This window comes from Pan troglodytes, chromosome 20 (assembly GCF_028858775.2).
Source record: "Pan troglodytes isolate AG18354 chromosome 20, NHGRI_mPanTro3-v2.0_pri, whole genome shotgun sequence".
Taxonomy (NCBI): Eukaryota; Metazoa; Chordata; class Mammalia; order Primates; family Hominidae; genus Pan; species Pan troglodytes.
In genome coordinates, this window is record NC_072418.2 from 41372308 (window position 1) to 41390327 (window position 18020).

At 54.1% G+C, this 18020-nt stretch overlaps 2 protein-coding genes across 2 annotated transcripts in view; one reads left to right on the forward strand and one right to left on the reverse strand.

Moving 5' to 3' along the window:
• Positions 1 to 671: 671 nt before the first annotated feature.
• PPP1R14A (protein phosphatase 1 regulatory inhibitor subunit 14A) lies at positions 672 to 6037 on the reverse strand. Its single transcript, XM_016935844.3, has 4 exons — positions 5586 to 6037; positions 2328 to 2408; positions 1740 to 1772; positions 672 to 882 (listed from the first exon to the last, which is right to left on the reverse strand). Exons 1-4 carry the CDS (start codon positions 5784 to 5786, stop codon positions 754 to 756), a joined length of 444 nt encoding a protein of 147 aa, XP_016791333.1. The 5' UTR covers positions 5787 to 6037; the 3' UTR covers positions 672 to 753.
• A 7832-nt stretch (positions 6038 to 13869) lies between these two features.
• SPINT2 (serine peptidase inhibitor, Kunitz type 2) overlaps positions 13870 to 18020 on the forward strand; it is a 30221-nt gene continuing 26070 nt past the window's right edge. The window contains 1 exon segment of the mRNA NM_001320165.1: positions 13870 to 14389. Coding sequence (NP_001307094.1) covers positions 14284 to 14389 — 106 coding nt within the window. The 5' untranslated portion in view covers positions 13870 to 14283.

Here is an 18020-nt window from a genome sequence, read left to right on the forward strand (position 1 = left end):
GAGAGGGGTATCCATTTCACAGAACTCCTATGCATCCTTCAAAGCCTACCTTAATGTCACTTCCTTCAGGAGGCCCTCCCAGATTTCTTCACCACCCCCAGAGTGAATAGCTCCCTCCCCTCTGCCAAGCTCCCAGGTATCTTGAGCCATTCAGCACACTTTGTTCTGATTCTCACACTCAGGCCCTTCTCCCCCCATAGTGTGTGAGCACCTTGATGCCAGAGACCATCTTCCTCTCATCTTTGCAGCCTCAGTACCAAGGGCCATTATAAGCACAGCGCAGATTTCATGGAGTGGCTGAATGATTTGTTTGCTGTGTGATCACCTGTACTGAGTCAATATCGGTCACCTTTGGTCATGAGCATGCCCCTTGACCCAGATTCCTGCAGGAGCCTGCATATAGGGGCCCTGCTTGCTGGGACTGGGGATGGGGGTGGGGTGGGGAGTTCAAGGGAAGGTGAGGTCTAGGATATAAATCCCAAGGGCGCGGGCTCAGCAGGGCCCGTTCTCATGCTCTCTGGCCCGGGAGGAGTGATTCTCCATCTGGCAGGCCCAGCTGCAGTGCTGGGACAGGGACATGAGCAGAGGCCACAGGAGGAGAGAGGGAGGTTGTGGGGGGAGCTCGGGGAAGCCCATGGTAACCCGGGGGGAGGAAAAACAGCCACACAGTGTTATTGTTACAGAACCATTAAATATAACTTATACACAAGCAAGCTGGGCGGCGTCCAGGGGGGCAGGGAGAGTGCAAGAGGGTCAGGGGTGAGCAGTCCGGGCCCGGTCCTGGAGGGGGCTGAGGCTGCCGTCGTGGGAGGGGCTGGGCTGGCGGAGGCCGGGCTGCCTGTGGAGGCCTTGAAGCTTTGCCAGCAGCTCCTGGATGAAGTCCTGAGACAGGGTGGGGGAGCTGAGAACATGGGAACAGTGCGGGGGCACCCCCTGCCCCTGTCCAGCCCAGTCCCTGACCTGGGCGCCTCCTCCTGTTCTCTGCTTGTGGGGTGGGGGGAGTTAGGGGCGGAGGCTATAGACGTAGAGAGAAAAGTGAGCCGGGAGAAAGACAGAGATGGGGAAAGAGCGATGGGAGGGATGGAGAGAAAGAGCTAGGAAGAGAGATAGAGATCCAAGGAGACAGATACGGAGTGGCGGAGGGGGAGAAACAGACACAGAAACAGAGAGACATGTAGAGATAGAGACAGAGAGAGACATAAGGACAGAGAAAGAAACAGAGACATGTGGAGACAGGTCCCCAGAGATAGATCCAGGGCGAACAGAAATGCAATGACGTTTGTCCCTAGAGCTAGTTGGAGAAACATGAATAGTTTTCCCTTTTAAAGCAGGGAAGGAAGTGGGAGGGGTTGGGCCGCTCAGCTTCAGGGCCTGGGAGGATGGAGGGCCCCCAGAGGTGGGGAAGGGAGCCCGGGGTGGCGGAGGCAGTGACAGGGGAGGACAGAGGGAGACTGAGCCAGAAGGCTGGTGGCCAAAGGACAGGCACAGGAGAGGCAAAAACAGGGCAGATGGGGGAGGACAGAATGGAGCCCCCTCAGCAGATGGGGGAGAGAGGGAGAGACAAGGAGGAGGACAAAAGACACCCCTGGAGACCAGAAAGAGCTGCGGAGGGCAGGTCGGGGCCGGGGGTGGGGGGGCCGGGTGGTGTTCCCCAGAGACCCTTCTGCCAGCTTCTTCCCCCTCCCCCATCAGAGTACTTGGGGCCAGAACAGGGAGAGAATGAGGGAGAGAAAACTCACCTCGACAGGTTTCCCACACGACTTCAGGAGTCCCTAAAACCCCCAACCAAAAACAAAACAAAACAGTAAATGACTAACACCTACTCCCCTCCAGCCCCTTCCCTTTCCCAAAAGGCCCCAGCAGCAAGACAAATGGAAGTCAGACTCCAGGGTGGACTGCCCACCAAGCTTCAAGAGAGGAACAGAGCCCAAGGGGCATGTGGATCGACTCAGGGCAGGGGTGAGTCACTAGATCCAGAGAGGGCGAGAGGGTCACACAGCACTTCCCTCCTCTAAAAAGGTATAAGCCATAAGCAAAGACATGGCTGCCAAACTGCCTGGGTTTGACACCCAGCTCTGCTCCTTCTGAGCTGTGTGACACTGGGCAAGGGATTCAACCTCTCTGGGCCTCATTTTCCTCATGGGGAAAATGGAGCTCACACTAGCGCCTGCTTCGGAGGGTTTTGTGAGGGTTAAGTGAGTGAATACATGTAAAGCCATCACACCAGTGCCCGGCATCTAGTGAGCACTCAGTAAACACGTGAACTATTGCTATTATTTTTAGGGAGGTGCAAAGTCGGGGGCTGGGGGACACGTCCCCCCACCTACCTGGATTTTCCGGCTTCTCTCCTCTTCACTCTCTAACTCCAACAATTCATCAATGTTGATCTCATCGGGCATGTCTGCCTCCTAGGGCCAGGGAGGGAGGGGTGCTTAGGATCCCCTTCCCTCCCTCCCTCGCCTTTGTCCAGGGCTCTGCAGGAGCCCCACCGGCCCCAGGGCCCAGCTGGCGGGTTCTGGAGCATTAATGTGGCAGTCCGGGACAGCACTGCCAAGACGGGACATCTGGGTGTTGGGGGGGAGGGGTGACAGATGGGCTGAGAGAGCCCGGGGGCCCTGTACCAGCCCGATGCCTGGGCCCATGGGCCCCGGGAGCCTCGGGGCTGGCACGGGTCTCTCGCCTTGGCTCTAGTTCCCACAGAGGAAAACAGGCCTAGTGGAGTCCTGGAATGTCAGATTCTGGGATTCGGGAGAGGGGCTGGCTTCTGCCCTTTCAAGGAAAAGTCTTAGCACTAGGTGCAGGGGAGGAGAGGCTGGCAGCCAGCAGCCAGCTGGGGCGGCCCCTTCCCCCAGGGGACAGGAAGGGAGGGGACAGGAAGGGAGGGGATGGCTTGGGCCAGCCCCCAGAGGGCCAAAATGCAGCCTGGTGAGACCGGAGGGAGGACCACCGAGGCCCCTCAAGGTGGGTGGGTGGGATGAGTCATGGCTCAACTCAGCTGCTAAGAGTGGGGCGCTGAGTGTGGCCTCTACAGGCAGTGGCCCAAGCGCAGGCTGGCTCAGTACCCCTGCTGGGAACAGGACCCAGCTGTCCCCAGCTGTCGAGGGAGCAAGAGAGCCTTGGGGTTATGAATCCTTTCCTCCCCAACCCAAAGTCCGGCTGTCGGCTTCAGGCCTGGGGCTTCAGGGCTGGATGGTCCTGGTTCATGTGTGGTGAAGGGGCTTCAGCAAGGACACAGGTGTGTGAGTCTCTGCCAGGGCCACAGCCTGATGCCAAGGGCCTGGGGCTGGCCGAGGATGCAGAGGGACCTGGCATCGTGCAGTGGCTTCGTATAGTGGACTGTGGTCCTGCAGGTGTGAGGTGTGTGGCTCTGGCTTGGGTGTGTGACACATCAGCATGTGTCCACAGTCAGCTGTGGGGCCCACCACCCGAGAATGGCCTCATAGATGCCACCTGCCACTAGCAACCAGATTGGTTCACCTGTATGGGCCCAGGTGTGAGTCTGAGAACAGAGGGACTGCATGTCACCGTGGGAGAAGGGCCATGCCTTCCACCATTGTCGCACCATGGAGAGGAGGACTCGTGGGACCTGTGTACACTGTAGCATACAGAAGTCACAGAAGGCCAGGCGCAGTGGCTCACGCCTGTAATCCTGACATTTTGGGAGGCCGACAAGAGAGAATTGCTTGAGCCTAGGAGTTCAAGATCAGCCTGAGCAACATAGCGAGGCCCCATGTCTTTTTCTTTTTTCTTTTTTCTTTTTTTTTTTGAGACAAAGTCTCCTTCTGTCACCTAGGGTGGAGTACAATGGCGCGATCTTGGCTCACTGCAACCTCCGCCTCCCGGGTTCAAGTGATTCTCCTGCCTCAGCCTCCCAAGTAGCTGGGATTACAGCTGCCTGCCACCATGCCCGGCTAATTTTTGTAATTTTAGTAGAGACAGGGTTTCACCATGTTGGCCAGGCTAGTCTTGAACTCCTGACCTCAAGTGATCTGCCCACCTCGGCCTCCCAAAGTTCTGGGATTACAGGCGTGAGCCACTGTGCTCGGCCAATGAGGCCCCACCTCTAAGGAAAAGAAAAAAGAAGTCACTGAAAGTGTGACTTCAAGCAGAAACTCAAGTGATGAAGTACCTGTGTGTGTCAATACATGTAGCTGTGGCTTAGGCTGTTGTGTGCCTGTGAGCAGCGGTGGGTTCTGCAGTTGTATGTCCACCTGTTCCTATAGCTTACAGTTTTTTGTTTGTTTGTTTGTTTTTGAGACGGAGTTTCGCTCTTGTTGCCCAGGCTGGAGGGCAATGGCGGGATCTCGGCTCACCGCAACCTCCTCCTCCCGGGTTCAAGCGATTCTCCTCCCAAGTAGCTGGGATTACAGGCATGTGCCACCACACCCGGCTAATTTTGTATTTTTTAGTAGAGACGGGATTTCTCCATGTTGATCAGGCTGGTCTCAAACTCCTGACCTCAGGTGATCCGCCCGCCTCGGCCTCCCAAAGTGCTGGGATTACAGGCGTGAGCCACCGTGCCCGGCGCTTACACAGTTTTATGTCTGGGTGTAGTTATAAATTCTGTTGGGTTTTGTTTGTTTTTGAGACACGGTCTCGCTCTGTTGCCCAGGCTGGAGTGCAGTGGTGCAATCTTGGCTCACTGCGACCTTGGCCTCTCAGACTCAAGCAATCCTCCCACCTCAGCCTCCTGAGGAGCTGAGATTACAAGTGCGTGCGTGCCACCACGCCCGGCTAAGTTTTAAGATTTTTGGTAGAGACAGGTTTTCCCCATGTTACCCAGGCTGGTCTTGAACTCCTGACGTCAAGCAATCCTCCTGCCCCGGCCTCACAAAATGCGTGAGCCACTGTGCTGGGCCAATTTCTGTTGTTTTATGTCTTTGAGTGGCTGTGGATCAGCGCTTGTGCTTGAAGGTGGTCATAGTTTTTTCTTTAGGAGATAAGGAAGGGCCGTAACTTGAGTCATTTTGTGTTCCAGTGGGGTTGTGCTGTGTCTGCCTACGGCTGTGGCCCACGCCGCTGTGTCTGCGGGTGGCTGTGACTGTAGCATATGTTGAACTGTAGGTGACCCCCCCCCCCGCCCCCGCTTGTGTCCTTGTGGGTTTGTGCATGGCTGTTACTTCTGGGCTGTGTCCGTGAGTGGCTATAGCTTCCTTCACTGTGCACATCTGTGTCTGCTTTTGCTTCCTTTGCCGTGGGTCTCTGTGTGGCTGTATCTCCCCTGTCACCATGTCTATGTTTGGCTTAATGACACCCCCCTTCCCCCACTCTTTCTCCAGACGTGGCGGTTTCAGCTCAACTTAGCCTCCTCCCTCCTCATGCTAAACCCCTGGCCCTCCACAGGCGTTTGGACACATCTCTGAAGACCCAAGTGTTTGTGTGTTGCTCTCGGTGTGTCCACAAGCACAATGCCATAGAGCACGGACGGCCAGGCCAATGAGTGCCCGGCCCTGGGGTGCTCGTCCTCTTGTGCAGACCAGGCTGGCCGTGCACCAGCGAGTGTGCACCGAGACCCCAAGGGCGTGGGGTCTCCGCGCCCGGGCTCTATCTGTCCCCGACCACCCCCGAGCCCTCCCCGGGCTCACCATGCCTCGGTACAGCTCCTCCAGGCGCCCGTCGATCCACTTCTCCACGTCCAGCCGCCGTTGCAGCTCCCGCCGGTCATACTTGACGGTGACGCGCGCGTGCCGCTTCTGCAGCCCCCCGGGACTGCCCCCTGGCCCGCGGGCCCGCGATGGAGACTGCAGCTTGCTCAGCACGCGCTTGCCCAGCCGCTGAGCTGCCATCGCGCTGCTGGACCCAGCCTGGCCCCGCGCTGTGCGCCTTCGCCTCGCGCCCCGGGTGCTTCTTACGGGCCGGGGCGGGGCTAGCCGGGGGCGGGGGCTCGGGCTCGCCAGGAGGTCTGCCCCACCCCGGCCGCCTCGGGCCTCAGTTTCCCCGTCTGCAGTGCGAGAGTAGGCCGCTGCGTCGGCTTGAGGCACGCAGTCGTGCGAAGTTGAGGTATGCGCGGGGACCCAGAGTCCCGGGCGGGTCCCTGCATCGGGGGCTCCCGGGCCGGGATCCTGTGGGGCGGGGGCCCGGGACAGACACTCGGGACCCGGCCTGTCTGCGCCCTCTGGCGGTGGCGGGGTGGGGGGTGTTGGTGCGGGAGCGCCTGCGCCGCTGTCGCTGTAGAAGGTCGAGCGGTCACTTGTTCCTTCGTTCATTCATTCACTCATCCATCCATTTGTTTGTTCACTCATTCCGTTCAACGAATTTTTTTGTTTTGTTTTTTGAGTCGATGTCTCTCTTTGTCGCCCAGGCTGGAGTGCAATGGCGCGATCTCGGCTCACCGCAACGTCCGCCTTCCAGGTTCAAGCGATTCTCCTGCCTCAGCCTCCGAAGTAGCTGGGATTACAGGGATGCACCACAACACCCGGCTAATTTTTGTATTTTTAGTAGAGACGGGATTTCGCCATGTTGGCCAGGCTGGTCTCGAACTCCTGACCTCAAGTGATCTGCCTGCCTCCGCCTCCCAAAGTGCTGGGATTACAGGCGTGAGCCACCGCCACTGGCCCCGTTCAACGAATATCTATTAAGTATCCACTCTATACCAGACACTGCTTTACGCTCCAGGGATAGAGCAGGGAACAAAACAGACAAGACCAGTCCCACGCAGTTGACAGTTGTAGCCGGGATACATGAGAAACACAGTAAGTACGGTATTATACAGTTTATTATCATATAAGTGCTTTGGAGAAATATAAAGCAGAAAAGGAGAAATGGAGTGAGGGTAAGGTTGCAATTTTAGCGAGGGTGGCCAGGGAAGTCCCTTACTTCAAAACAGTCTTCTCACTTCTAATTATAAGCAGCAAGAATTATACTCTAAAATTTAAATGTGGCTGGGCGCAGTGGCTCACTCCTGTAATCCCAGAACTTTGGGAGGCCAAGGAGGGTGGATCACGAGGTCAGAAGTTCAAGACCAGCCTGGCCAACATGGTGAAACTCCATCTCTACTAAAAATACAAAAATTAGCTGGGCCTGGTGGCACATGCCTGTAATCCCAGCTACTCGGAAGGCTGAGGCAGGAGAATCGCTTGAACCCGGGAGGCGGAGGTTGCAGTGAGCCAAGATAGCACCATTGCACTCCAGCCTGGGCAACAAGAGCGAGACTCTGTCTCTAAATAAATAAATAAATAAAATAATAATAAATAATTTTTTTAAAAAGGCCAGGCACGGTGGCTCATGCCTGTAATCCCAGCATTTTGAGAGGCCGAGGTGGGCAGATCACGAGGTCTGGAATTCAAGACCAGCCAGGCCAACATGGTGAAACCCCATCTTTACTAAAAATACAAAAAAAAAAAAAAATCCAGGCGTAGTGGTGTGCACCTGTAATTGCAGCTACTGGGGAGGCTGAGGCAGGAAAATTGCTTGAACCCAGGAGGCAGAGATTGCGGTGAGCCAAGATCGCACCACTGCACTCCAGCCTGGGTGACAGAGCAAGACTCCATCTCAAAAAAAAAAAAAATTGTAGAGACAGGGTCTCCCTTTGTTGCCTAGGCTGTTCTCCAATTCCTGGGCTCAAGCGATCCTCCCACCTCAGCCTCCCAAGGTGCTGGGATTATAGGCATGAGCCACCTCACTCCACCAACCAGCCATAATGTAAAACTTTTGAGTTTCAAAGAACATCGTCAAGAAAGTGAAGAGACAACCCATGGAATGGGAGAAAAAAAATTGCAATCATGAAACTCATAAGGTGCTGGGATGAGCCACCACACCTGGCCAAACTGTACACTTTAAAAAGGTGAGTTGGGCCAGGCACAGTGACTCACGCCTGTAATCCCAGCACTTTGGGAGGGCAAGGCGGGTGGATCATCGGAGGTCAAGAGTTAGAGACCAGCCTGGCCAACATGGTGAAACCCCATCTCCACTAAAAATACAAAAATTAGCTGGGCATGGGGGCACATTCCTGTAATCCCAGCTACTCAGGAGGCTGAGGCAGGAGAATCGCTTGAACCTGGGAGGGGGATGTTGCAGTGAGCTGAGATCACGCCATTGCACTCCATCCTGGGCAACAAAAGTGAAACTCCATCTCTAAATAAATAAAGGGTGAGTTGTATGGTATGTGAGTTATATCTCAATAAGACTGTTTTGTTTTTTTTTTTTGAGACAGAATCTCGCTCTGTCGGCCAGGCTGGAGTGCAGTGGCATGATCTCAGCTCACTGCAACCTCTGCCTCCCAGGCTCAAGCAATTCTCCTGCCTCAGCCTCCCGAGTAGCTGGGATTACAGGGGTGTGCCACCACGCCTGGCTAATTTTTGTATTTTTAGTAGAAACGGGGTTTCACCATGTTGGCCAGGCTGGTCTTGAACTCCTGACCTCAGGTAATCCACCTGCCTCGGCCTCCCAAAGTGCTGGGATTACAGGCGTGAGCCACCGTGCCCGGCTTCAATAAAGCTGTTTTATTTCAAAATTAAAAACAGGCCAGGCGCCATGGTTCACGTCTGTAATCCCAGCACTTTGGGAGGCTGAGGTGAGTGGATTATCTGAGGTCAGGAGTTTGAGACCAGCCTGACCAACATGGTGAACCCGTCTCTGCTAAAAATGCAAAAAAATTAGCCAAGCATGGTGGTGCACCCCTGTAATCCCAGCTACTCGGGAGGCTGAGGTGGGAGAATTGCTTGAACCTGGCAGGCGGAGGCTGCAGTGAGCTGAGATCGTGCCATCACACTCCAGCCTGGGTGACAGAGAAAGACCCCATCTCTAAAAAAACAAAAATAAAAAACAACTATCCATAGCTCCCCATGGCCTTCAGTCTAAAGGCCAAACTCTTTGGTTTAGCAGTCCCATCTCTGCCAGGGACAGTCCCATTTCAGCACCAGCACCTTTCACTCGCAGTTCCCTCTGCCAGGAAGGTTCTTCCCTAGAATATCATCAGGGCTCACTCCTTCACCTCCCTCCAATGTCACTGTTCAGTGAGGTCTTCCCTGGCCACGCTATTTCACACTGCAACTCTCGTGCCCCTCATCCAGCTCTGTTTGATACATAACACTTACCACTTTCTAACATTATATATATATATATATATACATATATATATATATATATTTTTTTTTTGAGTTGGAGTCACCCCAGGCTGGAGTATAGTATTGTGATCATGGCTCACTGCAACCTCTGCCTCCTGGGTTCAAGAGATTCTCCTGCTTCAGCCTCCTGAGTAGCTGGGACTACAGTTGTACACCACTGTGTCTGCTTACTTTTTATATTTTCAGTAGAGATGGGGTTTCACCATGTTGGTCAGGCTGGTCTCGAACTCCTGACCTCAGATGATCTGCCCGTCTTGGCCTCCCAAAGTGCTGGAATTACAGGCATGAGCCACCACGCCCGGCCTCTAACATTATATATAATGTACTCATTTAATGTATTGTCCATGCCAGGCGTGGTGGCTCACGCCTGTAATCTCAGCACTACAGGATGCTGAGGCAGGAGGAGCAATTACATCCAGGAGTTCAAGATCAGCTTGGGCAACATAGTGAGACCCTGTCTGTACAAAAAAAAAAAAAAAGCCAGGTGCAATGGTACATGCTTGTAGTCCCAGTTACTCTGGAGGCTGAGTTGGGAGGATCACTTGAGTCCAGGAGATGGAGGACGCAGTGAACTGTGATCGCACCACTGCACTCCAGCCTGGATGATGGAGTGAGACCCTGTCTCAAAAAGAAAAATGTCATATTTTCTGTTCTGTGCAGTGACAGAAAAAAAAAATTATTGTCTGTTTCCCAACTAGTAGCATACTAAAGGCAGGGGGACAGGACTGGTCCACTTTGGGTACAGGCAAAAAGAGGGTGCACTGTCTGTAGAGAATTTAAAAATAAAAAGCTGACCAAGGCCGGGCATGGTGGCTCATGCCTGTAATCCCAGCACTTTGGGAGGCCAAGGCAGGCAGATCACCTGAGGTCAGGAGTTCAAGACCTGCCTGGCCAACATGGTGAAACCCCGTCTCCATAAAAATACAAAAATTAGCTGGGTGTGGTGGTACATGCCTGTAATCCCAGCTACTTGGGAGACTGAGGCAGGAGAATCGCTTGAACCCGGGAGGTGGAGGTTGTGATGAGCCAAGATCGTGCCATTGCACTGCAGCCTAGGCGACAGACAGAGTGAGACTCCATTTCAAAAAAAAAAAAAAAAAAAAAACTGACCAAAAGTTGGTCTAATTTTTATTTTACTTTGCAGTGACATTTCTAAACAGTGTCAATGATAAAATAGTCCTCCCCAGGGAAGAAACAGAAACAAAAACCTTTTGGTGGTCTGCTTTCTAAACAATTGATGCAATATAAAAAAGGGGGAAAAAAAACAATTGATGCAATTACTGTCGGTTTTTTTTGTTTTGTTTTTGTTTCATTTTTTGAGACGGAGTTTCGCTCTTGTTGCCCAGGCTGGAGTACAATGGCACTATCTCAGCTCACTGCAACCTCCACCTCCCAGGTTCAAGCGATTCTCCTGCCTCAGCCTCCTGAGTAGCGCGGATTACAGGCATCCGCCACCACGCCCGACTAATTTTGTATTTTTAGCAGACAGGATTTCTCCATGTTGGTCAGGATGGTCTTGAACTCCCGACCTCAGGTGATCCGCCCGCCTCGGCCTCCCAAAGTGCTGAGATTACAGGTGTGAGCCAACCACGCCTGGCCTACTGTCAAGGTTTTTTTTTTTGTTTTTGTTTTTTTTTTTGAGACAGAGTCTCGCTCTGTCACCCAGGCTGGAGGGCAGTGGCGCAGTCTCAGCTCACTGCAACCTCTGCCTCCCGGGTTCAAGCTGTTCTCCTGCCTCAGCCTCCCAAGTAGCTGGGACTACAGGCGCCCGCCACCGCGCCCGGCCTCTTTTTTTTTTTTTTGAGAACGAGTCTCGCGCCGTCGCTCAGACTGGAGTGCAGTGGCGCAATATCGGCTCACTGCAAACTCCACCTCCCAGGTTCAAGCGATTCTCCTGCCTCAGCCTCCCAAGTAGCTGGGACTACATGCGCCCACCACCACGCCCGGCTAGTCTTTTGTACTTTTTTTCAGTAGAGACGGGGTTTCACCGTGTTAGCCCAGATGGTCTCCATCTGCTGACCTCGTGATCCGCCCGCCTCAGCCTTCTAAAATGCTGAGATTACAGGCATAAGCCACCGCACCCGGCCCTTCTTTTTTTTTTTTTTTTTTTTTTTTTGAGACGAAGTCTCACACTGTCGCCCGGGCTGGTGTGCAGTGGGGCGATCTCGGCTCGCCGCAGCCTCCACCTCCCGGGTTCAAGCGATTCTCCTGCCTCAGCCTCTCCAGTGGCTGGGACTACAGGCGCGCGCCACCACGCCCAGCTAATTTTTGTATTTCTAGTAGAGACAGGGTTTCACTATGTTGGCCAGGCTGGTCTCAAATTCCTGACCTCGTGATCCGCCCACCTCGGCATCCCAAAGTGCTGGGGATTACAGGCGTGAGCCACCTCTTTTTAATGAACTCTGAAGGATGATAAAGGCCAAGGGACAAACATTCCAAGCATCAGGAATGTTGATGCTTGGAATGTTTCTCAGGACAGATATGGAGATGCCCAGGCCTCCCAAAGTGCTGGGGATTACAGGCGTGAGCCCGGCCTCTTTTTTTTTTTTTTTTTTTTTTTTTGAGAATGACTCTCGCGCTGTTGCTCAGGCTGGAGTACAGTGGCACAATATTGGCTCACTGCAAACCCCGCCTGCCAGGTTCAAGAGATTCTCCTGCCTCAGCCTCCCGAGTAGCTGGGACTACATGCTCCCGCCACCACGCCCGGCTAATCTTTTTGATTTTTTCACCGTGTTAGCCAAGATGGTCTTGATCTGCTGACCTCGTGATCCACCCGCCTTGGCCTCCCAAAGTGCTGGGATTACAGGCGTGAGCCACTGCGCTCAGCCCTCCTTTTGAGTTTTTGTGTTTAAAGTTCAAAACTGGACAGATGCAGTGGCTCACGCCTGTAATCCCAGCACTTTGGGAGGTCAAGGTGGGCGGATCGTGAGGTCAGAAGTTCGAGACCAGCCTGGCCAACATGGTGAAACTCCATCTCTACAAAAAATACAAAAATTAGCTGGGCGTGGTGGCGGGTGGTGCCTGTAATCCCAGCTACTCAGGAGGCTGAGGCAGGAGAATTGCTTGAATCCGGGAGGTGGAGGTTGCAGTGAGCTGAGATCACGGCATTGCACTCTAGCCTGGGCAACAGGTGAAACTCTGTCTCAAAATAAAATAAAATAAAGAAGAGGCCTATACCTTCTTCCAAGCCTTGATGGCTCAGCACATACTTCTCTGTTTTCATGCTCAAGCCTAGGTTTAGTAGGCCTGAGTGGCAGTGGGAGATTCAAGTGCTGGGGGAGACCTTTGGCCTCACATTCAGACTCCACCTTGAGTCCCATGACCTCATTGCAAGGTTAGACTTCCATTGTTTAAGGTAAACACCATTTTGATAACTCAGTTACGGCTTTTCATGTATTATTATGCTAGGAGGGAGGCTGAAGAGTGGGAGTGGCCCTGGCTCCTGAACACACTATTCTCTTTCCTGCCTGAAGGCCTCCGCATTTGCCATTCCTGATTCTTGGAATGTTTGTCCCTTGGCCTTTATCATCCTTCAGAGTTCATTATCAAAGCCAGCCCTCACAGAGCCCTTCCTCCGCCACCCCATTCAAAAGATCTCTTGTTATTTTCCATCCCAGCCCGATTCCTTTTCTGTATAGCACTGTCAAAGTATTTTCAGGCCAGGTGTGGTGGTTCACGCCTGTAATACAACACTTTTGGAAAGATGAGACAGGAGGATCCCTTGAAGCCAGGAGTTTGAGACCAGCCTGGACAACATAGCAAGACCCCTGTCTCCACAAAAAATTTAAAAATTAGCTGGATGTGGTGGCTCACATCTGTAGTCCCAGCTACTTGGGAGGCTGAGGTGGGAGGATCCCTTGAGCCCAGGAGGTCAAGGCTGCAGTGAGCCAAGATCACTCCATTGCACGCCAGCCTGGGCAACAAGAGCAAAACTCCCATCTCAAAAAAAAAAAAAAGAAATAATCTAAAAGTGTTTTCAATAATAATGCATTTATTTTGATTACCTTGTTGGCTGTCCTCTACTCGTGTGCCTGCCCCACTCCATTCCCCTTTCTAGAGTCAGTTCACGTAACTCCTCTTCCAGGAAGCCCTCTTTGACTCCCAGGCTTGGTCAGGTGTCTTCTCTGGGTTTCCCCAGGGGCTTCCTTCCTCTCAATTCTGATGCTGCCTGTACTAAGTATTTGTCTCCATATCTGTCCTGAGAACCTTGGAGCCAGGGCTCGGGGCTGTTTTTGCATGGGCCTATCACCTCCTCCAGGAAGCCCTCCTTGGCCCTCTCTCAGGTTGGATGGGAAAGCTGTCTGGGCTCCCATCATACCCTGGTTTTCTAGCGACCCAGCCTCTGATCCCTCAGCTTGGCCTTCCCCATCACAGCTTTCATCACTTTGTGCTAAGCTTCCGCTATCACTACTCTGGGCCGTTCCTGTTTGGTGACTCAGGGACCAGTCTGGCATGGCCACCGCTGGGTCCCCAGCATTAAGCCCTGGAGCATGAGCCCAGTGAACTTTGAATTCAGGAAGGAATTCACAGGAAAGCTGCGGCGAGGCGGGCAGAAAACCACAGGCTTCCAAGAAACGCGTGTCTGCCGCCCCCTCCTCCCACCCTGAGGCCAGTCCTAGAGCGAAGGCCCTCCTCCGACGTCGTCACCAAGCCCAAGGGAAGGGTGGCAGGTGCTCAGCGGGCGACGCCCCGCCCCGCCAGGTTCTGTTGGGGGCGAGGCCCGCGCAAGCCCCGCCTCTTCCCCGGCACCAGGGGCGGGCCCAGGTGCGCCCAGGGCGGGGGAGCGGCCGCGCAGGTGCCTGCCCTTTGCGCCTGCGCCAAGCTCGCCCTGCCTAGCCAGGTGCGCCCCGCCCCCTGCCTGCCCGGCCACCTTCGGGAGCGGCTTCCAATAGGCGTTCGCCATTGGCTCTGGCGACCTCCGCGCGTTGGGAGGTGTAGCGGGGCTCTGAACGCGCTGAGGGCCGTTGAGTGTCGCAGGCGGCGAGGGCGCGAGTGAGGAGCAGACCCAGGCATCGCGCGCCGAGAAGGCCGGGCGTCCCCACACTGAAGGTCCGGAAAGGCGACTTCCGGGGGCTTTGGCACCTGGCGGACCCTCCCGGAGCGTCGGCACCTGAACGCGAGGCGCTCCAGTGCGCGTGCGCGGCGAGGGGCTTCCCGCACCTGATCGCGAGACCCCAACGGCTGGTGGCGTCGCCTGCGCGTCTCGGCTGAGCTGGCCATGGCGCAGCTGTGCGGGCTGAGGCGGAGCCGGGCGTTTCTCGCCCTGCTGGGATCGCTGCTCCTCTCTGGGGTCCTGGCGGCCGACCGAGAACGCAGCATCCACGGTGAGGGCCGGGCGGGTAGGCTGGAGGCGGGGCGCAGGGGGCAGAGGCTGGGGGGTCAACGGGGGTCTGAGCAGGGAGAACTGGCGGGGGAGGAAACTGGGGGCTACTTGATGGCGTTCAGCGGGTGTGGTGGAACCAGCCCTGGAGGATTGAGCCTTGAAATGAGGTTTGGGAGCCTTCGACAGCGAAGACGGGCGGAGGAGAGAGGGTTAGGAGAGTTTCCTTCGGGTGGAGGAAGAGACAAGGGGTATTGACCAAGAAGGCGTGGCACTGCCCCTTCCTGTGGCAAGAACGGGGTGAGGAGCCGAATTGAAGACCAGCCTTCTCCAGGCGGTGGAAAGTTCCATGGCCAAAGCTCAGGGAGAGGCCAGGCCTGTGAGATGGTGGGGGTTGGGTTGGGTGACCTGGTGGCCGTTTTAGGCTCGGAAGAAGCCCATCTCACCGCTGCCTCTTTGGAGATTGGACAAGAGCCTCCCCTGAAGTTTTTGTAGTTGAGTTGCAGTAAAGTAGGTGCCCGAGAAGGAGGGAGCAAGAAAGGAAACAAGCTTTGGGGAAGAGGAAGCTCTGCTAAGGCGCGAGAGAGTATTGGCATTGAGCAGCTGGTGTTGAGGTCTTTGAATTGGCCCTTAGAAGTCGGTGGTGAATAAGGTGATTTAAACTTCTACACTCTTAAGGAAGTGTGGCCTGAAAGGTCTCTTTGAACAAGTGTTGTTATAACCTTAACTGCTTCAGACAAGCACCAGCGTGTTTTGAAAAGAGCTCTCTTGAAAGCAAGAATTCATTGATTCAGCAAAACTTACTGAGGCCCTGCTACGTGTCAGGCACTGGCGCTGGTTATAACAGTTAACTCAGACTAGCTGGGTTCCTGCATTCACAGAGCTAATATTCCAGTGGGAGAGGCAGAGCTAGTGAAGGTTTAAAAAGCACTTGCCATGAGATTAAGTTACTGAGAATTAAATGAACCAGGTGAAGTACACCAACAGGGTGACGTAAGATGTTGGGGGCGGCTTTAGCTCAGGTGGTCGGGGGAGGTCTCCGTGAGGAGGGTGACATCTGAGCTCTAACATGAAGAATGAGGAGGCAGTAGCCACACGGAGACCTGGGGGACCAGTGTCCAGTTGCAGGCAGTAGAGTACAAAGGCCTTGAAGCTGGAACAAGCTTGGTTGGGTTCAGGGAAAAGACAGAGCCAGCCTGGCTGGAGCAGGCGTGAAGGAGGGGAGAACTGAAGGAGGATGGGAGGTGGGAGAGGTAGGCTGCAGCCAGATGGCCTAGGGCTTTATAGACAGGTGGTGGTGCTTGAACCCGGGAGGCGGATGTTGCAGTGAGCCAAGATCGCGCCACTGCATTCCAGCTTGGGCAACAAGAGTGAAACTCCCATCTCAAAAAAAAAAAAAAAAAAAAAAAAAAAAAGAAGGCCGGGCGATGTGGCTCATGCCTGTAATCCTAGAACTTTGGGAGGCCAAGGCGGGCAGATCACTGGAGGCCAGGAGTTCAACACCACCCTAGGCAACATGATGAAACCCCGTCTCTACCAAAAATACAAAAATTAGCTGGGCATGGTGGTGCACGCCTGTAGTCCCGGCTACTCGGGAGGCTGAGGCAGGAGAATCGCTTGAAGCCCAGAGGCGGAGGCTGTAGTGAGCTGAGATCAAGCCACTGCACAGCAGCCTGGGCGACACAGCAAGACTCAGTCTCAAAAAAAAAAAAAAAAAAAAGAAAGCAGGCTAGGTGTGCACCAAGTCATCACCTGTGGTAACTTCTGGGGACTGGTTAATTTCTCTGTGCCCCAGGCAGGAGAAAAAAGTGAATTGGTGGGGAGAGGCTCAGCTGTAGGTGACTGGGAGTCAGGAATGCAGACGTTGATCATTCTTGCAATTAGAACCAGAATTTGGCAGCTCTGCTGGACTTTTTCAGTTTAAGTAATTACGTTAGGATGTACCTCCCAGTTACCTGGCCTCTTGCTACCTCTGGTGCTTACTCTGAGCTGGGACGTGGCCTCTTGCTACCTCTGGTGCTTACTCTGAGCTGGGATGTGCCTTTTAACCTTTGAAACAGCCGGGTGCGGTGGTGAAGTTACGTGCCTTGCCCGAGGTCAATCGGTAGTAGTAATTGACAAAGCCAGGTCTCACTGCAGAGGCCTTCTCTGTTCAGAGTGGCCTACCTGACTGCTGCTGCCGGCTGGACCTACTGACCTTTCAGAAGTACTAGTGTCTGACTGGGTGAACTCATGCCCTCACTCATCGTAAGTTCTGTTTGTTTGAAAGCTTGAACAGCTTAATCGGAGGCAGGAGGCAGTTTTGATTTTTTTTTCCTCGCTCCTTCCTGATTGCTTCTGTTTTCTCCGGAAGCGAGTCATCCACTGGGAGTGTGGTGTTGCTGAAGCTCCATGCAGTGGCTCAGGTGCTGCTGGATGAGTGTGGTGGTGAGGGAGGAGTGAACAGAGAATGTGTGAGGGAGGGAGGATGGGGGTTGGTCAAGGAATTTATTCTGTATGAAGACATGAGGGGGCGGAGGGCCGAGGTAGATGGTAGGGCCAGCAGATTGTTGGAGTTGAGGTTCTGAAGGGAATGAACCAGAGTGGGTAGTGAGTGAGATGCATGAGAGGGAGGTTCTGAAGAGGTCGCAGTTACTGAGACAGGTCTAGGTGTGACCCTGAGAGGAAGCGGGGCGGCGGGGGGGGGCGAGGGTGGGACGAGATCAGCTGGAGGTCTTGGGACCTAGAGGTCAGAGGACCATCTACCTGGATATAGAAATCTCCAAGAATGATCATAAGAGCAGCGGGAGAGGTGGCAGGCCCGGAGCTAAAGTTGGGAAGGAAGGAGTATTTGTCTGGGTTGGCAGATAACGTGCCAGGCGGGGTAGTGAATGATTTACTCTAATAATGGGAGTCTCCCAGCTGGGGATTTTGGGGAGGGTGGAGGGAGAACAGTCCAGAAGCAGCTCCCAGGAGCAAGGAGACCTCCCCACTTGGAAGGGCCCCAGGAGGTGTGCCCTCAGGGGAGATTCCAATTAGGTAAGAGGGTGGCAACAATGTTCAGAGGAGATTGAGGACATGGAAGATTTGCTCAAGACCAGTCCTGAGTACCAGAGGGCCCAGGAGTTGGGGGAGGGGAGATGGGGACAAAGCAGGCCCCACCGTGTGAGAGTGAGGGTTAACTCAGGGGTCGGGGCTTCTTGTGAGAAGCATCATGTGGTCTATGATTGATGTGTTGGTGACGCTCTGAGTAGTGAGGGCAGGTGGGAAGGGACAGGTGGACGGGCCGGACAAAGAGTTTCCTGACTCCAACCTCTGCAGACAGAGGTGGGAGGAAAGCTGAGCTTATGCCAGGTGAGAAAGCTCCCCTATCTAGCGTTAGGGACAGTTACCGTCTGGAGTGGAAAGCACGCAGAGATTATAAACTGGCCACTCCCAGGAAGCTTCACACAGCCTTTATGTGACTTGTACATTTTCCAGAATTGGGATTTTTTAAATGTAAAAATGTAGTTTTTGGCTTTGCCTGAAAGACATGAAGATGTAATGGAACCAAACCAGAACACAGGCCTGTTTTCCTGCCCAGCAGTCCCCGGCAGGAGCCGAGTACCTCTTTCAGGCAGGAGATATGCCACTCCCTAGCCTGTAGGTCTTACTCA